Source organism: Scomber scombrus, chromosome 4 (genome assembly GCF_963691925.1).
Source record: "Scomber scombrus chromosome 4, fScoSco1.1, whole genome shotgun sequence".
NCBI lineage: Eukaryota > Metazoa > Chordata > Actinopteri > Scombriformes > Scombridae > Scomber > Scomber scombrus.
The window spans coordinates 14,208,908-14,231,849 of NC_084973.1; the positions used below are offsets into that span (position 1 = coordinate 14,208,908).

The following is a 22,942-nucleotide window of genomic DNA, read 5'->3' on the forward strand; positions in this document are numbered from 1 at the left end:
TAAGACAAACCACTGGAACTAAGTTAAATAGATGTAAACGCAGGAAAGGATGTATGTCCATCTATTGTATGTGTATGAATGCAGTACTCTTTTTTTTTTTTTTTTTAGCACTGACTCTTTAGACACACAGTATAACGACCAAAACACCAGGCATGGACGCGGTACAGCACATCTGTCACAGCATCGCCACAGCTGAGCACGTTCATTATAATCAACTGAGACTGCTACACTGACCACAGAAGCTGCACAGGTATCACGCTGTTCATCTCTATTTTTACAATGCCCACCTTTTTTTTTTTCTCTAAGCAGTGTTACATGGCTTTTATATGTCCCTTCAACATGTAAAAGCTACATATAACTGCGTAAAAAACCCAACCCCAATTTGTTAAAAAAAATTTAAAAAAATAAAAACCTCATTGTAGCAGTTACAATGAGATACAGCAGTGCAACCTTGTGAGGTTGATTTTTAGCATTGCGCATTAAATGATCAATAAAATCAACGTGTATCCATGATTATGTAGTTAAAACAAGTTAATTAGGTCAGTACCAGTTAATATAGACTGCGCCTCCAAACCCTGAGTATTAATCTGCATTGTCACTTGGCAAAAGACAGTGGAGTATGACTATTCTGGTAAAAAAAAAAAAAACATATTAAAAAATGGTTAAAAAAAACCCCCAAAAACCCAGCTTTGTCCTGCTTGCGTGATGCGTTGCATCTGTGCCTGGAGTGTTTTGGCCTTAAGAGAGAGACAGAGTATAAAGTTGTTTCTCGGGGTGGCAGACTACTACTGGTGAGTTGGCTACTGTTCAGACACCTGTGAAAATTGGCATATTGAAAGCAGATGTCTGCTGTTTGCTGAATTCAGCCAGCACTGGCTTACTTGACATATACTTAATTATTTCCATTGTTGGGCTAGTAAAGGCGTGCCTGGCATATACCTGTGACAAAGGGTTCACACTCTGCAGGTAAGGAGGCTTCACTCGAATCCAGAGTGGGGTTGAGCTCTCGCCCACACTGACTACTGTGTGCTGTTAACAGTTTTCTGTTCCTTTCTAGCTAAGAAAAACTAGTAAAGGTGTGTCTAGCATATTGCCCTGACTTTATGATCAAAGGCCTTATTTCCAACTTTGATTGTGGATGTTATACAGTGTAGGTGTCTCCGTGCCACTGTGAAGGTGTTAGGGCACCTTTTACTTGTGGCATCCATCCACATTCATGTCACTGCTTTTAACCCTTTGTTGGAGCACTGGTGGTGGCCCCATCTTATTTGAAACTCTTACTTCTCTCATTGTAAATTGTTGAAGGGCAACACTGCTTCTGTCTCCTTGCAGTGTGTCTCAAAGGGCCGCTGTATATATGGAATATGAAGGTGGGAGGAAAGATTGCCTCGATACAATAGCAGTGACTCTGAGGGACTGGAATGTGACCCTGTACCAGGTACACAGTGAAAGAGTTGGCCTTCAAGCAATTTTTTTCCCTTTATATCTTTTATATTTTGTCTTTAAAGGAAGCAGAGATAGTGATACTCAAATAAGTTCGACATTTGTCATTATTAGACTAAATCTGCCATAAGAATGAGTCTTGTTTGAATCAGAATAAAGACAGCATACAGACAGTTACTGGACACTAGCTGTTGAAACAACATGCCTATTTAAAACAAAGTCTGAGTATGATAATACAGATCGCAGCGTGATAGTAATATGTCTTGACAGCTATGTTTTTTGTTTGCTTTTGTAGGCTGTCTGTGTGTATGTGTGCCTCTTTGTATGTACAGCTGTGTGTATACATGTGTCCACAAAGTGAAGGAGACCTGGTCAAAAGATCAATGTTGTACTTCAATGGTCTATTTTCTCAGGTATCCTGCTCCCTCTTTCTCCTTCCCAGGAGAAGCTGACCCTATCTCGTCTCTGTCAGAGGGCATTTTGGATAACAGGCTGAGGAAACAAGCTAGAATCAAGGTGTTTAGGGCCATTTCTTTATGTGCCACTGACATTGATATTTTACTTAGCCTTTTAGACTGAACCTTTTCCTTTGTGGATGAAAACAGCAAACAGTCCTTTATGCTTTGGTGCAATGTGTATTTGACACAATTTTTTACACCACGGTCCATCTGTGCTTGGCCCTTCTTTAATCACCGCCGGCCTCATGCAAGTTCTCACATCCTCTTCTGTCAGTACTCAAGCCTATCACTGATTATTTTAAGTGATCTGTCACCTTGTCCATATGCTTTCAGTAACCACTCAGTTCTGAAAATCCTGCTAAGTAAAACATTGCTGTACAAAACTTACTTTGAGTAAGATGACCTTTCTTCTTTGGGAAGGTGATGATTTGCTAGCAAAATTACAGGCAAGTTTTGTTGTTGTTGTTGTTTCCCCCCCCCCCCCCCCCCCCCCCCCCATATAATCACGCAGAATGCCTTCAGGAGGTTGAAGCTGTTTAAAATGGTCAGACAGGGAGCTGGAAGTGCAGTCTTGTCAGCAAAATATACTCTTCCAGGGAAAAGCTAGTGCTTTTGAAAGAACGTGGAATGTGTTGAACGGCTTCAAGAGGATTTTGTTAAAGCCTTGATTTCTTCAATCATGTTTGTTGAGATTAAAAGAGAAGATGACAAGAAACAAGAGTTTTAGAAATGTGTAATTTGTGACAAAAAAAAAAGAAGAAAAACAGCAAGAAAATAATGAGATGAGAATAGGCAAGACGGAACCTGGATGTATTTGTTTAACTTGTTTTTTCCCCCTCTGTTGTTCCTAGTCCCTGAGCACGGATTCACCTGCTTTATCCTTCTTGTGGAGAAGCTGTTAAAAAAAAAAAGAAAAAAAAAAAGAGCTGTTACCAGGGCCTAATTGTGTAAAGCCCCCTCGGTCGCTTGAGCTGCGCTGTCACCTCCTAGTCTCTGCAGTATGGATGGACCTGTTGGCAGCTGGCTAAAGCATGAACAGAGATGCATTTCCAAATCCCATGTGGTGGAAAAGACTTATACTCAGTCCTGCCCAGGGCTTTTGGCTGGCACTGGCAGCCAAAACAGAACACTAATAAATGTTCAGCTTGACTACACAGAGGTGCATTAATTTAGGATGGTCAGTGTGTGGCTAAATTAGTATCAGTGTTGTGTGCTGCAGACCGAGTTCTTTCTGCGTGACTGAAAAAAGGGATCCAGGGTGACAGTGGTGAGAATGTTCAGTTTGCTTTAGCATGCTAGGGAGTATCTTATTGTTGCACCTCTGATTTAATGATAAATATGACTCAGTGTGGAGGAAATTATATAGATAATGTGAATGGGCGTTAAGGGGATTATATTACTTTTTCACTAAAGCATTATGGAATCTCCTCTTGTGTTCATTAGACACATAAAAGGATAGTTCAGAGAGAGGGCCAGCAAGGAAATGAATTAATAAAATCAGTATTACATTTCTCGACTGAAACCACCGCAGCATCTTAATATGGCAGCACCATCGATATTAAACTCTGCATAAGTCATTCAGTATCTGACCCTTATCAAAACAGTTTTCCTTAAACGGATGTAACTTTTTCTTCAGATCTGTCTGAGAGTTTTCTCACCTTTAACGCAACTATATTTTTGCAGCCTTTTATTTGATTGTGAAGACCACTTTTTAAAACAACAGGAGGATTGATAACTGATGTTTAATGAAACTGTTTGCGGGCCAGTGGTGTCACCTGCTTTCTCAAGAATTAGATTCAATACATATCTAAGTATCAGTAGTTGGTTATCATGCTTAAATGTTTGTATAACCCTGTTGACATTTATCCAAAAATGCAGCCAAAGTTATCAGTTATTGCATGTGTTAAATGTGATACCTGTATATTCAAATAATTAAGATCATATGTATCCCCACCCCCAAATTAAACCCTTACATGCTCTTCCCTCATCACCTCCCTCCACTTTCTATCATCTTCATCTTATACCAGCTATGAATCTCATTAACAGTCTAGAAAGTGTACCTTGGTCATGTTAAAGAGCTTGTGGATCATACTCCGTTGTTCTGGGATAGATCAGTATTCCACTCACACACCTGCTGTGGAGGCTCCATCTGTAAGCTTAAAATGACACTTAAGGCTTTCCTCCGTGAGTCATTCTGCCTCCGAGCCGAGGGCTCTTCACATTCCGCACATCCGACTTCGGCACAGCCCCCTATTCTGCATGTCTTCGAAATGATGAGTGTTTTGCTTCTCAGATACTCAAACCTCTCTGCAATGCATCCTAAGATACCTTTTCAAGGGCTGCTGGAGTGCTGCTGTGAATAACTTCTCGGTGGGCTAATCCGACTTCAAAAAGTATGTCCTTGGAATACGCTATTCTTAATCCTGCATTCACAGCTTCATGCATCATCATATCCCCAGAAACATACAGCAAGTACTGTGGAGAAACTAAACTGCATATGGAAGACGGTTTTAGGATTTCTGTACAGAGAGATCAATAAAATCAATACTCATGCTAAGCCTAGAAGCGTATGACACATAACACTGTGAAAACACATTTCAAGGATAAACCAGGTGATGTTAAATGCCTCTTTCAATTGGTTTTGTGACTTCATCAGACCCTGGAAAGGACTCCTGTCTTATGTGGTGATTGTCAGTGTATGTGGTGACTTCAGTGGCATGGGTAAGGCGAGGATAGATTGACAGGATAGATTGACAGTAGAGACAGGCACTTCCTTGTTCCATCTTCTATCACTGACTTAACTGTGGGAGACAGGGCTTGTCTTGGCCTTGTGTAGCACGGACAAGACACATTTAAATGCACCGGGACCTGTCAAACACAACATCCAAGGCTGATCACCCGTACACAAAGATGCAGCTTTGAGGACGTCAGCACTTCTTGGAAGTACTGTAGAGCTACCTAGACTTGAATTAATATAGGCAAACAATAATTAATTCAACATGGAACAGGTTACAGTAAATATAATATGTACAGTTTGTGTGTATAAATCTGTATTGCATCTACACTACAAGTTAAATCTTGTGTGAGCATTAAATCGTGAAAAAATGACACACAGACAGATGAGATAAGATAACGTGATGAAATGAAGGTGGACAAACAGTGTGTGTATCTGACTTTTACTGGTAATAATAAATCCCTCGCTCTGAACATACAACCAACTGAGGTGTCCTGTCTCTCCCGCTGAGACGTGAACAGATGGCTCTTTTATCTCCGCCTCTTTCGAGTGGGTGCCGTGTTACATCAGAACTGCCAAAAAAGAGTAATGTGGGGGGGGGGGGGGGGGTAATATATTTTATATTATATTATATCAATAGTATATTGCATCAAATGATAAATGAGCACACTAATCATAGAGGGAATGGAAAGCAGGACAGCATGAAATATACTGTTGTTTTCATAACTGCAACTCGATCATTTGTTGTATGTAAAACATATGTTTATACTGTACTGTACCCTGGGTGATACTCATACATTCACATGCATATAACATGGAATTTGCAGCAGAGCAATATGTACTGTGTCATTTCTATACTATTTTTGAGCATGGAAAAAATTCTATCTCATGTAATGCTCTGCTCCCTTAGATATATCTGGGTGGTCATGGGAAGATGACATGTACTGTTTATATAGTATGTATGAGCCTACAATAGAGCTATTGTTGTATATTATGTCCTATAGGTGGATCCCATATAAATAATAATCTTCAAAAACTGAAATTCCCATAAGTTTTATTTTCTCATAACGTCTTGAATAAAGTGCTGTTGCAGAACTTATACATTAATGATTTACATTCTTCCTACTCAGCCTTGCCTCCAAGTAATGTTAATCATCGGCTGTGTGTTTTTCATTTTTATCCCTGATGAATTCATTCTATGATCCCAATGATTGCTATCTTTTTTTTCAGTATCAAATCCAACATCTGCAGGACCACCATGAATCACAGGGCATCAGCGGCCACAGCCGCTCCTAGGGGAAACCGTAACTGCTTTAAAAAAAAAAAAAAAAAAGGATGATTACTTCCAAGCAAGTACGAGTTTCCAAGGTCAGAGGTTAATTGTGTGGCAGGCATAAACAACCATTTGCCTGCTTCATTGCTGTCGATCACTGAGCAGAGAGGTCAAACTGCTTTTTTGTTGTTTTTTTTAAACTTAGATAGAGAGGTCAAGAGGATCAACTTGCTTCCTGGGTCGGCTGGCTTTGTGACAGAAAAACAGATAAGCTTTCCACAGGGAAACTGTTCCTTTGGGTTAAACTGAGTCCAGATGTGAAGATGAAACAGGATGAGACATCTTCTCATGAAAAAGAAGCCTTGACTAGCATCTACTTGTGTGGCTTATGCTGTATTGGCAGAGGAAATATGAATGCTTTACGCAGTTTTACCCAACATCTGACTGTAATTTAATGAAGGAAGTGGGTAACATGTAGGGGCAATACTGCTGGGACATCACCTTTCATTCTGGTAATTAAGTTTGCAGGCTTTGTGTGTGTTAGAGGATTACAAGCTATTAGCAAGCATTAATTTCAATAATTTGTGTGATTTATGTTGTTGTTTGGACCAGTAGAGGCTTTCTGATGATACTGAATATATATTTACTGTATATATAACTCCAACTGAATGCAAAATGCTTTCATCTTTATATTCTTGTGAATAGCGCAGTAAATCACCTTTAGATTAGGTGTCTTCCTCTGAGGAAAATAGTCACTTTAAAGCCTGTATCCAATTCAAAAGCTTGTCATGTATTCTTTTTTTTAATATGTTTATCTGCCTAAAGCAATATTCATCACATTCAAGTAATTGGTATGATGGTGTCATTGACAGGCAACCAAATAGAGGCCTGTCACAGACAAAAAAGAGCCATGAGCCATGGACCACAGCAAACATGAGCTTTCCAGCTGCAATGTCATCTCTATAACTGTGGTGTGGTCTTGCACCATATGTCTTTTAACAAGCAAACGAACAAACATCCACTGGGAACACGTGCACAGCAAATGCCATTTTGCAGGCTATATAAATGCTGTTGCAGTTTAAACAGTGTGAAACTTATTAAAAAATGTAAACATCTGCCATTTTAGATGCTAAATTGTACAGTATTGTCCCCTTTCTCTACTATCATGGCTAAAATTGTAAATGTCCTTGGTTTAAAAGCTGCAGTTATCAAAAGTCAGGTGACTGTCTCTCTCATTGCCCCTGCTGGAGCAGTTGTCAGTCAAACACTAGGTAGATGCTTAGAGGCTAAATAGGCATTTAATGAGTCTCCAACAACGTTGTTTTCATCTTGTTAATATAATTTAAAAAATCAACTGTCCTTCAACATGTTTTCTAACAGTAAAGATTATCTGCTTTCAGTTCTCTCACAATCAATGACACATCTTTGTCTAAGACGCAATAGTTCTGCAGTGAAATGGGAAGCTGACTTTCTCAGGCTGTGTGTTCTTGTGGCTGTAGCAGGTGCAGGCGCTGTAGAGGTCAGTGCAGCCCAGTGGAGAGAGCACAGGTGACCTCCCACTGCAGGGCTGTTCCTGCTCCCAGGACACACCATAGCCAATTTAGCACACACACAGCCAGTGTTAGCTCCTGACACGTAGCACTATTCATTGCTCTCATCATTGTCCGACTGAGACACTTTTCAGAGAGCAATAGAGGAGCAAAGCCAGGGAGCGAGACGTTCCACTAAACCGATGAGAGGTTTGTGAGCGTTGGACAGAGACTCCAAAATGTATTTTAGGGAGGAGAGTCTTACAATAAGGATACTTTGTACAGGGGAAAACAATGATGATGATGACACAATAATTAGTCCATAGTATTTCATTAGGAATATGTTTAACAGACACAACACCACTCTCATGTCTGTTAAGGCTAAAGCAATCAGTCTGTTAGCTTAGCGTAGCATAAAGAATGTAAACAGCTCGTCTGTTTCTGTCCAGTGGTAACAAAATCATCCTACAGTACAAGTACCTCCGAAGCTCAGTTATTAATATGTTAATAATTAAACTGGTTAATTTATTTAGCAGAAAAGTTGAACCACAAAATACAGCCTTGGGAGAAACAGCATTGTTTTGGCACGCTCTCAACAACTGAGCGGAACATTATAAGCTTCCCTAAAGTTCTGTTATTGGAGAGCCAGTGTGTTGAACTGCATTAACTTGTACGGCTAGTGGTTTTACTGTGTCCATCCACCGTAGAAATCTGTACTCAAATTGTCTTGTTAAACCATTAACACCAAGATAGCCCCATCTCTGTTAAAGTTTACTGAAGGCATCAGTGGCAAAATGTTCTTTTATCATGTTTAATGATTTAATGATATGTTTAAATGCAGAATAGTAGACCCAGACTACTGTTAGTGAGGGGAAATCTTTGGATACGAGCCTGTTAGTGTGGCTGTGTTGAAGAAGTCGTGTAAACAGTTTATTTACCTGACCATTGGGCTAAGCTCTTCCCTCTCCTTCACTCTCAATCTGTAGAAATTATTTATCTCACTCTCTCTCTCCCTCATCCTCTGCACGCTCCTCCTCTCTCCTCTAGTTTTTTTACTGGGTAGATTAACTGCATTCCCTGAGGTAATCCCTTTTCTCCCACCTGATTTAACGGCAATACACAGCTTTTAAGTCTCACTTTCCTGGCGCTGATCTCCCAGGGGCTGATGGCCTCTCAAAAAAGAAGCAAATCGTAAGATGGGCTAGCTGTGTTTTCCCCTGTCTGTAGTGTGTTGTGCTCCAGGCTATTTGAGTGGCTTGCCCATTTGGCTCACCTTTGTATTTGAACCCAATGGTGGCAACAATGCAGGATCTGAACTTTAAGTATTACAACAGCATCACTTATATAAGTAGCGTGATTGCAGTGGCGAAATAATGGACAGATTGTGTGGTCCGCAGAATGAGGTTTTTTGTTTTTTTTTTCAGCTACATGCCCTAAATGCCCTAATATGTATTTTAGAGAGTGTACAGCTCACTTTCAACATATTACACTCAAGAGCTGCCCAGTCAAAATCTAAAGCAATATTGGTGTCATTTATGTTAAGATATTCACATTAAGGCTGCAGCATTTACAAAAACAGATGGACTTACGTTTCAGTTAATGCATCAAATCCATTATTTCTCAGTGTTTACAAGTGGCTATAAAATCCCATCTCCATTTGAGTGCTCCACCAAGGCTATTAGTAAAGTCCAAATACTCCCTGTACAAATTACACTGTTGTGAAATGCATGAATGATGTTTGATATGGGTGTGCTGTACACTTTATTAACTGATTAATAAATATATTGTTTGTTGTTGTTTTTTAATTGTTGTCATACTTGCTAACAATTACTGCTTCTTGAGGATTTAAAAACTGCTGCATGGTTTAATGAGGACTGGCCACTGTTATAAGGCAGGCGCTATTTGACATTTCTTCAGGTTAATCGTTCTTAACAGGATCGTAAGCCCCCTCAAACTGGAATTAATTAAACACATAATCCCCCTTGATTTCAGTAACCTCCCATAATCAAGATGTTTCCCTCTGACAAGTGCTTGTTTGTTCATCTCTGTACGGATAATGCGCTGTCAGTAGGAGGCAAGATTGTTGTATTAGTCATGCTGGTTGTTTTTGGGTTTGTAATTACATCAGATTGTCCTGTACCAGCTCATTAAAGCGCAGTTTCAGGCAAGGCTGGAGCATGAGAGAGAACACAGGTAAATATGCGGAAACGGCTGGGTTAAGTTTGATTCCGAATCACATTTGAAATATTACTGGAATAAGATATGAAGAAGTACAATAACAACTGATTACTCTATGCTTTGTATCTGATTATAAAGCAGTTACAAGGTTGCAGTACACCAAAATAGCCAAATCCACCCCATTAATGATAGACATTGAGTACTTGTGTGATTGTCTCTTGTGTGTACCAATCAGCCATGATTTAGATTATGACAAATACCTGACCTTGGAGCATTTTTTATCCACATTAAAACAGTTTAAGTTTCTCTTCACGTATCAAAGTTATGTAATAACTGTAATTTTTTTTTGGGTTAGATCATTTAATCTTTTTCCGTCCCTTTCAAAGCCCCTATCCATATTTGGTATACATTGTGTCTCTCCAGACAGCTCATCAAGGTGGAGCTTCCACCATGCAGCACGTAAACTCAACTACATGGTCCCGATTGGATGTTAGACAATTTTGATCCAGCCATGATGTAATTTTAGGGTGACAGGGGGTGACTTTGTAATAAAGTGCTTCAAAAATATCTTGGGAAACACAGACTGAAAGACAGCCTCACATAAACACACTCAAACCCCATGTGCCATATCCTTGAATAAGTGGGCAAATATGTTTAATTTCTCTCTGTTCTAATTTATACATACAATAATAATCAAAGATGAGTGGTCCCTGCAGTTTGTGCTTGATCATCCTACTTTGTGTCCAGCGTAGATGTATGTTGAAGCAGTTTGTCTTTCAAGTCTAGTGTTTTTATTGCCAGCTGTGAAAATCAGCTCTTTTGTTGTGTTCTGTAAACCACGAGACAACATGCTGTCTAATAAAACTATTTTCTTCAGTCCTTCCCAACATTGTTGCCAGTGCTAAAATATACAAGTTGACTTCTTTCACATTCCTTCATTCCTTCATGTATAGTATTTATTGACTGTATTTCACTAAAGAGGCTGTACAGCAGAGGAGTCACTAACAGCAGGAATTATCTATCATCAACTGCATCTGAAGCAGGATGTACCCACAGCAGGCCTGTGTGCTCCTAATGGAAAAAACAGGCTGTATACAATATACATGCATGATAAACACACGCACCCAGGCTGACACACAAGCAATTTATCTCCTTGCGTCTAACAGATAAATTTGATGTAAATAGATGTGTGTTTCAAGTTCTCCATGCATGGCTCTTTATCGTCTTATAGTAAAGATGTTACGGCTCAATTTCATCAAACGTCTTCTGAACCAAATACAGTTGTCTTCTGGGTAACTGATGGACTTTTAGGTGAATCATAAACAATTTCTCATCTCTCTCCCTTTCTTTTATTTTACTTAATGTATTTATTTATTTATTTATTTGTTGTTGTTTTTTTAAGTAATCTGCTCTGATTCAGATTAAAGGTGGCACCACTTCTAGTTACAGCACCTCAGTGACCATTAAGTGTGAAGACCATGACTGCATTTCTCTGGAGGAAAAAACATCCACAGCAAAACAGATTGCAAATTTGCCCAAGTGACTAATAGATATATTATAGATAAAATCTCAGAGAGATGAAGCTCCGTAACTTTACTTTAATCATGTTTCAGTTTCTTAAGCTTTCCAAATCTCAAGCATAGTTACATATTCATGGGGCCAAACTGTACCTATGAGTCAGTGACGACTCAGGGTACGTTTTGGAGGATTAAAATATGTGTCGCTGCCATAGGCAAATTTGGAAATCATTAGAAATCTGTTCAAAATTGTTCAAAAGTTCATACCCTTTCCTCCCTCCCCTTCTAAACAACCTCAATAATTTCCTTTGCTTTAAATGTACTTTATATGGGGGCGTACAGGTGGTCGAGTGTTTAGAGCGCATGCCATGTACGCAGCCGACCCCGGTTCGAAACCCAGCCCGAGGTCCTTTGCTGCATGTCACAGCCCCCTCTCTCTCCCATGTTTCCTGTCTGTCTACTGCTAAAATAAAGGCGTCTATGCTGAAAAAAATCTTTAAGAAAAAAAATACTTTATATGGAACAGATTGTAAATTGGTGTTATGGGTTGGGGTTGGGGGTCTTTAACCTTCTGTAATTGCTTTGATGAATAAATCAGAGAGGAGCTTTTTGAGAGTATTTAAAATATGGTTGTTCAGTAGATGATAAATTCTGTGACAGTTTCTCATATTTAGGGCCTAAACGGCGACTGCAAGTCGCCTGGCGAAAGCCCTATTGAAATTGTAATGTTTATTATTATTATTATTATTATTATTATTACTATTATTATTATTATTCTTCCGACATTTTGTGCCCCAATTTCGCCCCTTTCCCAAATGCGAATATGCTTATACTTTTGCACGGCCGTCCGGCCTCATCCGAAATTCGATATTTTTGGGTGGTCGCACATGGTCGACGCAGAATGGCGGAATAGCGCCCCCTACAAAGTCCAAAAATGCCCTTAGGGAATTTTGCTAACTTTGTCCTATGCTCACAAAATTCGGTACACATATGTATTATACCCACATATGCAAAAAAGCCTCTTGACCTCATGACCTCAACCCAACAGGAAGTCAGCCATTTTGGTTTTGATTTTTCCCGCCTAAAATTAACTCCTCCCACAGCGTTCGCCCGATCAAGTTCAAATTAGGTACGCAACATCTCCAGACCTAGCTGAGCTTAAGTTGTGCTCTGCGCATCCGTAGGTCAAAGGGCGTGTCTGCCAGGGCTCAACTAACTTTGCCGTGCTCGCCATGTACATACGAGTGGCTCTCATGCCCACATACTTCATCCAATCAGCTTCAAACTTGCTGGACATGATGATGGCTCCGCCCTGAACGTCCCGATATATTAACTTCCCACGTAACTCATAGCGCCCCCCGGTGGTAACAGGAAGTTAACTAAGATTCATTAAAATTACATACTTTGCCCCATCAACTTCATTCAGAACCAGTTGGTGAAGCTACATTATGAAGACTGTGAAGCTACGAGTAATGGCGTCCGTGTGGCGACGCGGCGACCATCAATTCCTCGCCATGAAAATACGTTTGGCTTTTTGATGGCTTTATTGAACTCGTATCATAATGAAAATTGGTACACAGGTCCAGGGTGCCGACCTCAACGTCTCAATTCGCTCATAGGCGATCTCACTCGTGTCGCCCCCTAGTGGAAACAGGAAGTGCCATATTTTACATCATCATTGTGCGATTTCCACAAAACTTGACATGTGTAATCACTGTCCCACCCTGAACGCAACCGCTTGTGTTTTGTTACACTCTACTGCCCCCTGGTGGATGAACCATCAACCTCTCATAACTCCTTCATGCTTTGTTCAATTCACTCCAAACTTCACATGACTGATGAGTGGCCGCCCTGAACACACCAGACCACACCAGACCATATGTGTAACTACCTGTGACTGCCCCCTACTGGATGAACGAAACATTGCATTTTTGGCCTCCTTCCAGGTTTTTTCTCACTTTCTGCTTCACGCCACAGCCCCGCCATGCCTCAGGCCCCGCGGTGGCATGGGTGAGCGAGGGCCCGCCATCGCCGCTTGCGGCTTTAATGGTTTTTGTTTCTTATTGTTGGGTTTCTGTAATATTGAAATGAGGGGATTAACAATATTTACCAAACCTAATACTGATTATCATTAGTGGTTCAAATTGCAATTGCTAATAGCTTTAAAAAAATAAGTCTGATGTCAGTCAGTTTAATACTAGAAGCACCACAGGGTAAAATTAACCCAAGGTGGTTTTTCAAATCGTCCAATTGTCAAAGTCCACCAGTCTTTGTCTTTTCCTAAAATAATTTTGTGTAGCGCCCCCTGTTGTTAAAAAATAGTGACAATGAATCCTGATTAAAAACACAAAATGCATTAATCTCCCCAAGGGTTATGTTTAAAAATTCAAAGTTAGCTAGGTCAACTATGTCAGTTCATAATTAATTTATAAAAGAGCAGAGGAGAATGAACCTCCACGGTAAAGGCACGATGGAAACAAAATAAAACCTTCACTAAGTGCCTGATGTGCAGGAAAGCTGCAACCCTAACCCTAACCCGTTTTGCCATGTTATTGTTGATTTTTTTTAGCATTTTTAGTCTAATTTTCCATTTGCCTTACTCTGTTTTCATGAACACTAAGAGAAGAGAAATGTACATATTTGCGTTTTGATATCAATCTTTAAAAAGCTTTAGCAATCACATCAAGGTTCTCTGTGATGTTCTCTTATTCATACATTATTGAAATGCCTAAACTAATAGTTGATTCGGGGAAATTGTGTGCTTGACTTCATTATTTCAATAATATTGCAAAACTGAATCACTCATAAGTGCAATGGTTTTATTATTATTATAGATCATTATTGTTTATTTAGGGTATTTAGGCTAGTTTGGTCATTAAATATCTTGTGTCTTATGTAATGAATGTCTTTTTACACCAATATCTCAAGACCCAAAAATGCAAATATTTCCTTCTAATACCCATTTTTGGTGTTATTTTAGACAGTTATGTACTGACAGCCATGCAAAGCGACGAGTGTTCTTAAATATACTTAAATTATAACACAACCAGACCAAAACACAGGTGATGATTAAACAAATTCATTTCCTGACTTTAGATATTCCTATTAGAAATCGTACATTTGACCTGTTGGCAGTTTTAGGTATACAGTAACCCCTGGCAGTTCTAGTATTAACATAGGTTTAAGATTTGCTCATATCTAGAAACCAATGTAGCACAAAATAGAGTCTCCTCAGCTTCTGAGCTTGAAAAATAATTGAAGAGAGGATGCGCTTGAAGTTTAATGTGTTATTCACACACAAGGAAATATGTTATGAAATATTTAAATATCCAAATTTTCAAATTAAAAGATCAGCGATTCAATTAAATTGGCCTCACAAATGTATGAATAATGAATGTGGAAATACTGTATTCTCTTCTCAACTAATTTGACTAGATTATTGCTGTAGAAAGTAAAAAAAACAAAACAAAACGTGTACAATCTGGTTTAGCACCTAAAAAGGGCAGCATGACATTAGTAGATGACTCAGCAAGTATCTTTAATATTGCAGGTTTAACTCCTAATCATCAATAACACAAACACATATAAATATTTGCTTGTACTTATTATACTCAACAGGAGTATTCACATATGTGTATATTATTACTTTCCTCAGCTTTGCAGAACTTACTAAGAATGGCTAGTAGACCTAAACAATGTATGATAATTATTTAAACTGCAAAGAAAATATACTTTGTTCATTGTTCTTAACATTTCAAAACGTTGGCCAGTGTGGTGGCATTAATGGTCTCCTGGGGAAGTATTTGATTTATTAGTTTGAAGAAACCAGTGTCTTTGTGAGAGTTTCTGTGGGCAGACAAAATCAAGTAGCACACACATTCAATATATGCTGCCTTCCGATGCATTCTAATGAGAATGAGGTGATTCTAATTGCCTACATGTCTGCTTCAAATAAATGAATGCACCTTTTCTTGTTTCTCGGCTTTCCCAGATATTAACGAATGCGAAAGAGACCCCTGCAAGAATGGAGGCATTTGCACAGATCTGGTTGCCAACTACTCCTGCGAATGCCCAGGGGAGTACATGGGGAGAAACTGTCAATACAGTAAGTGCTCATACTTCTTTTTTATGTTTGTCTTTTAACTCTTTTAAGACTACATGTACCCATTGATTTTTTTTAAAGCACACCTGATGCTGCAGGTAATTGTACAGCTGGTAGTATTAGTCAAGCAAACCAATTGATCACGGGCAGTTTGTTGGTAATTCCCATGTAGAATATATAACCATGTGTCATTGGATAATATACAAAACTCTGAAGTTATACACGTTTATAATCATTTTATTAAATCTTGAAGGTATTTGCTGACAATAATTTCAGTTATTGTCCCACAGAAAAGTGTACATTACAGCCTGTTTTCGTGTTGTTACTGAAGGACTCATTATTTGGGTGTGAGGGTGAGCAGTCAAGTATTTACATTAGTTGATGATGGATATGTATAGAAGCCACATGTACAGATGTAGTTGAGACGTTTATATTTCAAGTACAGAATGGGAAAAAGGAGTGAAATCCTACTTCTGTTTGTTGACATAGTCTCCTGAACCACCAGAAGTCAGCCTGGATGCAGCTAACCAATCAGAACAGAGCTGCTCATGGGAAGGGGGACCTGAACCCTCATCCTACCAATGTATTTAATATACCGTGCAGGGACTACAGACTGGGGTCCTTGAGGACCCCAAGAATAAACTACTGTAAGAAACAACCTTTATAGTAAAATGTTATATGTATTTCTTCTCAAAACATTACTAATTACGTAATTAATTTAATCTGAAAAATAACTTAAAAAATAATTTTAATAAAATAATAGCTTTTATTAAAACTGCATATATTGAATTGAGTGTATTTGATTGGGGTCCCTCAGGACACAAATACATTGGTATTTTTAAAAAGCATTAATTTATCAGAAACAGAAAACAATTATATAAAATAATTAGGAACAAATTGATAGAGTAATGACAAATTGCCATGATAGAATCAAGCACCTATCAGGTATGATAAAAAATAAACCTCTGGGGTCTGCAGTTACCCAAGTCACTAGGATTAATATTAAAGAGACAAGGGCTGAAACAGTCTGTTTCAGACAGAGGTTGACCTGAGAGACTGCATAAAGGACCAGTATAAGATAAATAAGGAGACACACACACACACACACACACACACACACACTTCTGATTATATTATTATATTTTAAAATACATACGGAATATATGAGTTCATCTTCTGTGATACCGTGAACAAGACTGATTCCAGTGAAAGTCCACACATTCACTAACATTATTCCTATGTATTTGTAAATATATGGGGATATAATTTATTTTTTAGAAGACTGGAGTCCAAAGCCACCCATGAGTGAACCTCACATCCCACACAACATTCATGTTTTCTGAATTTTAAGACATATTCCATCCTGAAATCCATCCATTGAGATCTGTTGCAACTTTGAATAATTGATGTTTAAATCCTGTAGCTACAACCTGAATATGTGATTTGTGTTTCATTTATTTAAATTTCATTAACATCATAAAAAATTAATCACATTTTCTCCTTATACTAGTTTAATAGAAAACATGCTAAAATGTTGCATATTTAGACAAACACAATAAAGCCTACAGCATACGAATAATATATATGGAAACATTTGACTGCTGAGGAGTCACAGCCACTTTGTGCTTGCTAGCCCTCTTTTTTCACTGCCCAGTGGCTGTATAGCGAGAGAGAGAGAGAGAGAGCTTCTGTCTTATCAGAAGTGGCTTTCTTTTTTTCAAAATGCCAGAGAGCTCAAAGGGGCTTCATGTGTTTATTATGCTTTTGTAAGGATTTTGTCTGCTCAGTCTAGGAACATATTAGGATTAATGTATCAGTGGACTCAGCCCTGAGCCACCCCTGCACTACTACTCACAAATTAATCCATCAGATTTTCTGTTTTAGGTGTAGCAGTCGTTCAGAAACAGACAAGTATACTGCAGTCTGGCAGTCTGAACAAGTCTAGAAGGAGAAAAATTTGGAAAGGTTAGAGCTCTCTTAAATGGATGACACTGTGAACCGAAAAGCAGTGGCTATAGTTGCTTTTGTAAACTGGAAAGATAAAAAAGGGCAGAAAGACATTTTTGAATCGTGTGGAGTCCAGAGGTACAGCCTGACTCATGAAAAAAAAACATGCAGAAAAAGATTTAGAATTGAAGTAGTCTTGCTGATTGAACATCTGCTGAGCTCCATTATTTGTTTAATGGTGTTAATATACATTTTCCCATATAAATTCAATATTTGTACAGCATGTTACACAACCATTAATTCAGCTCATAATTTTTGCAGCGCAGTTTACAAGTATTAGTTTTGAATTGGCTCTGTACTCCAACACATTAGATTTGAAATGAAACAATGAGTATGAGGTTAAAGTGCTGACACTGTGCTGTACATTTTTTAAATCCCTATTTATACGCATTCCCTAAAGGTAAAAAGGGCCATTAGTCCTACACCGTTTACCCAATAACAATATAAACAACCCTGGACACCCCTTAAGCTTTGTTGTGCTGGAGTAGAGCCAAACTACTGTCCTAATACTTTTGAATGGCACTGTATCTGTAGGCTCTACTAGAGGTGCACCGATCCAACTCTTTCAGTCCTGAGTACTGATTCATGTGTAACTTGAGGTGGACATGAGTAAAAATGTTCCATGTAAGTTCAAAGTCAGGACTACAGCCTGCTCTGAGCTGAGCTAAAACGGCCTGTTTCAAATCATGCAAAGATATTCCAGTACAGTACTAAAATATAAATATAGACCTAGAAATGTGCGTGATATGTGCCCTTTAAGTAACAAAAATGTCATGGTTCATGTAAACAGTATTATTAGCAGTTAAAATTCCCAAACCCATAGCTCAATCTGACAGGATATTATTTGGTTACTGTCACCAGGCTTCCCAGTGACAATTTACTAGAAGTATTGATCTTGAATGCTTAAAGTTGTTGACTATGTTGCAGCCTTGTCATAATAATAACAGTCAATAGAGCATACACAGGAAAAGGTGGAATGCACTTTTATGCAAGGACTCATCATCTCCTCTGACTTGTTCCTTCAACCCACATTGTGCGTGGGCCAGTCCTGCGCACATGTTGGATGCTGCAGATTATTCAGCTGTACATGTTCTGGCCGCACTGTGCCAGAAAGCAATGTTAGAATATTATGTGAAAGCAGCAGTGAGCTTTTTGCCATTTCCCATCTGTTCAGTGATCCTACTGTTTTTATTGAAATAATTACAATTACAGTGAAAAGAAGAATCATATGCGTCACTTGCTGGCATGAATCATATTATTGTAAAATACTCATGAAGGAATAAAATTTAGTTAAAATAACATTTGCCACAAGCAGCCTCAGTCTTCCTACGTAAACACATTTTGGATTGCTATAGCTCTGATCGTCCAGAGACATTAACACGTTCAGACACTAATGCAGGTTAAATGGTTGGTTAAAGATCCAGTATTGAGGAAAGACAATGGCTGTTAAGTGCCTCATTTCCCAAAAGTATCTTGAAGCTAAGTTAATTGTAGAGCATCAGCAGAAGAAAAATCAATTCAGTAGTCCAAGTTTACCTTTAACTTACCTTCAACCTGTTACATCAAATAAAACCCTGTGACTCTGAATAAAATAAAGATGCAACAAACAAAGATGCCACATTTTATAAGGCAGATGAGTAAAGTACAGTTATGTTTTTTATTAAAATATATATTGCTGTCTTGCAGAGTGCAGTTTTAAATACAGTAATACATACAGGTGCATTTCATCAAGTCTCAGTTGTCACCTGTTGAAGCTCTATTGTATGGCTGATGTATGGCTAGTGTGTTTATTATTCTTTTCCTCATCCCTTCATCCGACGCATGCTCATTAGTATTGGTGTTCTGGCATTAATTTCAGTGGGGCTCTAATTTGTTTAGGCTGTAGGTAGGGCTTGTGGGAGATGGATTCAGCTGTCACATCATGGTAGTCGTGGTGTTAGTGATGTGTGCTGTCTCAGGGCTGATATATGCTCAAGGGCCAGCAGGCCAAGGCCCGGGGGCTGGCTGCCTCTGCTGCTCTGACGGACGACTGGCAGGCAGCTCGTTAAGAGTGGCCCATCATTGCCGCAAGGTGAGAGGGACTGCGGCGTTGCAACAGTGTCTTACCATGACATCCACATAGAATATCTTACAAGAGAGCTGCTCAAGAGGTACAATATAGAGGGAAATATGATACTGTGTTGTTACAACATTGCACCACAGCCTTAATGTTATAGATTCCATTTCCAAGTTAAATCGGTTATATGTCTTTTGGTGTTTGTGCCAGAATAGCATTTTGTAAATCCACACAGTCCCTGCATCTGAAATCAAGAGTGTTGTGCTGCTGTTCACTATTCATTTACTGATTTGCACTCTTTACATTGTTACATTTGGCCAGGTGAACATCAATCTCAGCTGAATTAACCCTCCTAAGATCAACATGTGCAGACACACCTGCTCACACAACACAAATTCTAGTCATCAGATAATTTATATAAAAGAAATATGATGGTCAGGTTGAAACGTGCTTCACAGTGGCACTCCTTCAACTTACTGTTGCACCTAGAGACTGTATTTTTAAGTGGAATTAATTGCTGAGCCTGCAAACATACTTTTAAATAAATATTGCTTATTTAGTTTCATAGTTAAAAAATATTTTAAGACAAAATTAATGAGGCATCCATGTGTATGTCTTTTTTTGTGGGAATTTGAGCTTTGAGACATCTTGCTCACAGACCTAAAAAAGAAAAATAGAGGCATTAAAACATACTGCACACCCTTGGATGAAGAAGTTTGTGTCACGTTTTTAAAAAAAGTCAGAATATGAAACAAGTCAATTAACTAACAAGTATTTATCTTATAATTTAACGCTGCAAATGGAACTGGACCCATATATTTGTAACAAAATGGTTTTGTAAAGTCCTAGTCTAGACTCTAAAATAGGTTGCCATCTTTCCAAGCCTTGGGTTTAAACTGCTGTCTCAACTGTCTCAAAATTCAAAACTGTTTTATCCTCGGTGAGACTTGTTAAGAGGACCGAACGAAGATCATCACTCAAATATCAGAAAATCAGATGCCTCTGTGAGCTGCAGCAGTAGAATACCACATCCACCTACACCATCCTCTCCTCAGTCTGGAAGCAGTGAGTCACTCACAAGAAAGGACTAGTGAAGCGAGAGTGATTTACCATAGTGGAATTCATAAACACATCTCTTTCAGTGAACACACACATACACACAGATAATCTTTGCTCTCTTCCAGCCTCTATTCGATCCCCCTGGACTGTCCTCAGACATTACTCACTGTCTCCCTGGCTCCCCGTTGCCTAGAACCCCGCTGTTTTAGCAGCTGGATAAGTCGTGCTAGGGTTGTTTTCATTGTTCCATTCTTCTCTGACTCTTTGCTTCCTTCTGCCGTGAAAGTCTTCACACAGCTCTCAGCGCTGCCAGTTATATTGTCTGCTGGTACAGTGTGTGTGTGTGTGTGTATATGTGTCTTTTTCTACCTGTGTGTCAGTGCTGGCAATGAAATACTTTGGTGTTTTGCTTAAATGGTGTAGATGAGATCACAGCCTTCTGGTGACCATTGCTCCAGGCCTACCCTGAAGGCTGGTTTACATGGACACTTATAGTTCAACTGGCATGAGTAAGCAGCGCCTCTGGCTGAACTTTTGGCTCAATATGTCCTCGTTCTTTTGGGACGCTTCCAAGTTTCCTCAGCTTCCCCAACACTTGTGGTTTTAAGACTCTTAAACATTGCTGTTTAATCATCTGTGACTAAACTAAAAAGAGACATCACATGGGCATTGTAAATTATATTATCTTTTTATTATTTTATCCTTGCTGTCATTTGAAATAAACAAATAAATTCCCCCCATATCATTTACATCCTAAATTAGATTCAACTTATTTAAAGTAAAAAATGCACACTCTACTCCTCTAACTATTGCTGTTACAGAGTAAGAAAGACAGTGTGATATAAATTCAATCTTGCTACACACTTGAGGTTCAACCTCATGACTTTCAACTTTGAGAGAGGATTAATTGTCAGACTGTTTTCAGGTGTTTTCAGGTTTTGCCATTAACATTCAGTAAACTCCTCATAATGCTATCCTCTGTTATCCTTTAGAATCATGGGAGTATGAGCTGTTATTCACCATATTTTGTGATGGATGTTTATCTTTTTTCAGTCGGACCATAAATTACTGAAATACTGTCAAGCTGCTTTTTTGTGTTCAGTGAACACTATAGTCTAAACGGCAGTAGCTACAGAGCTATGCAGTATTTATATAACTGCAAATCATGCTCAATTAGGAAAGATATTTAAAAAAAAAAAAAAAAAAATGCTCAGTTATAATTCCTACCATTTATGTCAACTATATGCTTGGCTTAAAGACTAATTAAAACGTGAGCATCTGTCACAGCTATTGCAGCAAATCTTCAATACATCTGTGATGATGTTTACATTTAGGAGACAATGTGAGCTAGAAGAAATGTAATTATGCGGAGGTATGTGCCTCCAGACTGATGAGCACTATTCAAAACAGCGTTGTCACTTTTCAGCTGTTTTGTTTCCATTAAGCAATTTTAAATGGATATGTTACACATTACAACTTAAGGGTTGAATCATATCCATTGGGGAAAGTTTTCACAACTCTGCAATACAATTTACTCAGGCTGAAGGATTCTGTAGACCTGCAGTCACATCCGATTCATGTGTGATGGCAATATGCCACAGCTGTTTGGATCAACAATTCAACTCCAGTTGAACTATTTTGCTTGTTTTCCTCAATTATAATGCTTTCCACAGCCTGAGTTATCTTATAATTGTAGCAGTAAACTATACAATTTGCATACATATCACATTCTAATTGAATCTGTCCTGAGCTGATGGAATCTCACAAAATTTGAGGGGTTTTGATAGAAAACCAGATGTTTTGTGTATAAATGAGCAATTATAAAAATCACCTCAGGAAAAAAGTGCCAATGTTCTATTTTATATTTTTAGACGTATAGACAGCAATAAAATTGTATATTGCGGTATGTGCTGTTTTATGTATTATACATTCCCACTTTCCATCTGTGTCTGCACACGTTTTCTATTATTTTTATTATTAAATGATTTCTCAATGAGTCTGTTTTAAACATGGAAATACAGACACACTTGTTTTCCAACATAATAAGTCCTCTACAGGTTAAACATTGCCAGAATCCTTTTCACCACAGGTCTGTCTATTGAAACACTTTTGATGTGCCTGGACATGGCAATTAGGATTAAGAGAGGGATGCAAGCTACTTAAAGAAGAAATGACAGTACTTTGACCTGAAAAGATATTGCTGTCATGCTTCTCTGCTTTATTGTTGCAGCCTGTAGGATATTTAAAGATGCTACAAAGCTTGTTGACTTTAAGGATGGTGCTGTCTAGAAGTGGCTTCAGCTCCTTGGAAGTCAAGCCTGAGGGCTCTGTTACAGATGGAAGAGATGAAGGACCAACTTGTTAATCCATTAGATGTGGGCAGCATGAAGGCAGACAAGAGTCATCTCACTGACTGTTGTAACTCAAAAGGATTTTACCATAATGGAAACATTAGACTTGAAGCAAAACTGATAGTGAGAGAGACAGGAGTGAGGGTGCACAAGTTTATAATGATCTATAACAGAAGGTCTTCATAGGGGGTTGTAACAAGATACAACAGCAGAGATTCAAGAAGTTGCAGTTTTA

The 22,942-nt window shown here is 38.6% G+C and overlaps 1 protein-coding gene across 1 annotated transcript in view; it reads left to right on the forward strand.

Annotated features, from left to right (window-relative positions):
• Positions 1-22,942, forward strand: part of LOC133978730 (EGF-like repeat and discoidin I-like domain-containing protein 3) — an 88,031-nt gene that overhangs the window by 21,758 nt on the left and 43,331 nt on the right. The window contains exon 4 of the mRNA XM_062417033.1: positions 15,124-15,237. Within this exon, the coding sequence (XP_062273017.1) occupies positions 15,124-15,237 (114 nt within the window). The remainder of the gene's footprint in view (positions 1-15,123; positions 15,238-22,942) is intronic.